The sequence below is a fragment of the Danio aesculapii genome, chromosome 7, assembly GCF_903798145.1.
Source record: "Danio aesculapii chromosome 7, fDanAes4.1, whole genome shotgun sequence".
NCBI lineage: Eukaryota > Metazoa > Chordata > Actinopteri > Cypriniformes > Danionidae > Danio > Danio aesculapii.
In genome coordinates this window covers 15364293-15367799 of record NC_079441.1, presented here as the reverse complement: position 1 = coordinate 15367799, position 3507 = coordinate 15364293, and the positions used below count along the sequence as shown (strand labels likewise).

General features: G+C 36.6%; 1 protein-coding gene across 1 annotated transcript in view; it reads right to left on the bottom strand.

The window, feature by feature from the left end:
• Positions 1-1437: 1437 nt before the first annotated feature.
• The window catches only part of nitr9 (novel immune-type receptor 9), a 3581-nt gene continuing 1511 nt past the window's right edge, over positions 1438-3507 (bottom strand). The window contains exons 2-4 of the mRNA XM_056461094.1: positions 2696-3040; positions 1809-2150; positions 1438-1726 (exon numbers count right to left, since the gene is read on the bottom strand). Of these exons, the coding sequence (XP_056317069.1) occupies positions 1569-1726; positions 1809-2150; positions 2696-3040 (845 nt within the window). The 3' untranslated portion in view covers positions 1438-1568. The remainder of the gene's footprint in view (positions 1727-1808; positions 2151-2695; positions 3041-3507) is intronic.

Genomic DNA, 3507 nt, shown 5'->3' with positions numbered 1-3507 from the left:
ACACACACAAAAACTTCTCAAATAACTCACACTTAAAAGTTCCCAAACTTTTATGAGTTTGCTTTTTTTCTGCCAAACACAAAATAGTGTACACTCACTGGCCACTTTATTAGGTTCAACTGCTCGTTAACCCAAATTTCTAATTAGCCAATCACATGGCAACAACTCAATGCATTTAGGCATGTAGACATGGTCAAGATGATCTGCTGCAGTCCAAACTAAGCATCAGAATGAGGAAGAAAGATGATTTGAGTGACTTTGAAAGTGGCACGGTTGTTGGTGCCAGACGAGCTGGTCTGAGTATTTCAGAAACCGCTGATCTACTGGGATTTTCACGCACAACCATCTCTGGGATTTACAGAAAATGGTCAGAAAAAAGAAAATATCCAATGAGTGGCAGTTCTGTGGGTGCAAATGCCTTGTTGATGCCAGAGGTCAGAGGAGAAAGGCCAGACTAGTTCAAGCTGATAGAAAGGCGACAGTACCTCAAATAAACGCTCGTTATAACCAAGGTCTGCAGAAGAGCATCACTCCTGTCAGCTAAGAACAGGAAACTAAGGGTACAATTCACACAGGCTCACCAAAATTGGACAATAGAAGAATGGAAAATCGTTGCCTGGTCTGATGAATCTCGATTTCTGCTGCAACATTCGGATGGTAGGGTCAGAATTTGGCGTCAACACATGAAAGCATAGATCCATTCTGCCTTGTATCAATGGTTCAGGCTGGTGGTAGTGGTGTAATGATGTGGGGAATATTTTCTTGGAACGCTTTGGGCCCATTAGTACCAATTGAGCATCGTGTCAACGCCACAGCCTACCTAGGTATTTTAACCATGTCCATCCCTTTGTGACCACAGTTTACCCATCTTCTGATGGCTACTTCCTGCAGGATAACACTCCATGTCATAAAGTGTGAATCATCTAAGACTGGTTTCTTGAACATGACAATGAAATCACTGTACTCAAAATGGCCTCCACAATCACCAGATCTCAATCCAACAGAGCACCTTTGGGATGTGGTGGAAGGGGAGATTACCATCATGGATGTGCAGCCAACAAATCTGCAGTAACTGTGTGATGCTATCATGTCAATATGGACCAAAATCTCAGAGGAATATTTTCAGTGCCTAGTTGAATTTATGCCACGAAGGATTTAGGCAGTTCTGAAGGCAAAAGGGAGTCCAACCCGGTACTAGTAAGGAGTACCTAATAAAGTGGCCGGTGAGTATACTGTATATCAGAGATTTTGCAAACCTGTAACCATTGACTTTCATCATAATAAAAACAACTAAAGTGGAAGGATGGATTTTTTTTTCTTGAAAAGGATTACCAGATGGAGAATAGCAATCATTCTTTATAATTGCAGAAACAATGCTAAAAGCAGGAATATTCTTGCAGTAAAAAAAAAACTACTGAAGGTTCAAATGATGCCTTAGTTTGTTTTTAACAGCTGATATATCCCATATCACACAAATAAATTGCCATTAATATTATGATATACTACTGCTGGTCAGAAATTGAGTTCATCATCAAACCAGGTCTTCCCTTTTTTTGGGATTGTCTGTTTCAGAAAGCCATATCCGATGGATAATGAACAGCTGTTGAAATTCTTTTAAAATAAACACAGTACCAAATATTAACCATGACAATAACGATTAAGAGAAGACATGTTCTAGCAATGGAAAGAAGAACCAAAATCATCATCTCTTCTGTGGAATCAGCACCTGAAATGGCCAAAATTGTATTAGCACACTGTAAAGAAAAAAAAACTGCAATATTTTCTCAATTAATTCTTGAACAACACACCTATGTCCAGTTTAGACCCATTTCTGTCCAGTTTCTCTCCACATGCGGTAACTGTGCAGCTGTAAGTTTCACTGTTAGAAAGTCTGAAGTCCTTCCTGGAGAAGCTGTAGACGCATCTGAGTGCTCTAAAATCAGCATCAGAGATCAATTCACACTGATCAACAGGAGTTCCATGAGTGCTAATGATTCTTGGAGGAGAGTCTTGCGATTCAACTATGAGCCAATACATGCTGTGATTTCCAACACATTTCTGGTTCAAAACAGTGCATGTAAGACCCACTGAATCTCCAGAATGGGATGGAATCAAATCATGATGTTTTACTACAGTGTGCTTTTCCAAACCTGTATGAAAATATGTGACAATCATGAAGAATGCCTTTCAACCAAATCAAAATAAGTTCGTTTTTTTAAGTAATAATTGATGTACTATATAGGCTATATATGGCCTATATACATTGTATGGCCATACTGTACATTGTACACTGACAAAAATAAAGTAGAAACAATTTTCACTCAAAAAAGTGCTCGTTATATCATAAATAACCACAAAGAAATGCAAAATAACACTAAATTAAAAATGAAATTCTAAAGTAGAATTTTTGACTATTAAATATTTTCTAGTAAAAATATACTCCAGGAATCAGTAACACCTTTTTACAGTTCATTTGTTTTTTTAATGCACTTTGTTTAAAAACATAAAAATTAAGATACTAAAGAGATGCTAAAGTTTTGACTATGTTGTTTTAAAAATACTCTAGTAATCCGCTTTTACTTCACATTTTTACATAGCACCTAGTTTTTAAAAACTGACATTTAGATAATAGCTTTTATAACTCAATACTAAAATGAACCCTAGCAAATCCAAATGATCTCAAAATGATAGTTACCTTGAACTATCACCCTTGTCCCTTTGACAACTTCCATTACATTGGAATAAGCGCCTCCACAGTAGTACGTTGCAGAGTCTGAGAACTGTATGTTTCTAATCGTCAAATGATGCACGCCGTTTTCATTCAGCACAGAGAATCGTGAATAATTCCCGAAGTTATTGAAAAACTGGGCCGTATGATCGTACTTGTAAATGGTGGAGATGAGCATAGGATTCTGTCCAGGTTCGTGCTTGTACCATGAGAAGTGCCTAGCCATCTGGCTCTGGTATACGCACGACATATGAACGCTTTCTCCCAGTTTAACAAACACAGGTGGTGCATTCGGGTGTGTTGAAGAAATGCCTAGAATCATTGAAAGTAACAAGTAGATTAGTTTAAATAATGTAATTTAAATAATGTAATTAAAATGTCTAGGGCTGCACAATATATCAATTTATCATTGATATCGCAATTTGCACAGCTGCTATAGTCACATTGCAAGATTTACAATGTTGAGTCTGAATTATAGTTGACCAAGAGCTATAGAAAGCATGTATTTTGTAGAGTCACTGCTAAGTTTAAGGAAAATAGAGTGAAAGTTTATTATTTGCAAGGCTTGTGACTGAGCATATATACTTTTGGGCACAAAACATTATGATGTTTGGAGGTGTAACAAAGATTAATTGTATTTAATTATTTATATGGTAAAAATGTCTGTCTTTCTTAAACTTTTTGTCTGGTTTCTAGTACAAATACAGTTGAAATCAGAATTATTAAACCCCCTTTGAATTTTTTTTTCTTTTTGAAATATTTCCCAAATGATGTTTAAC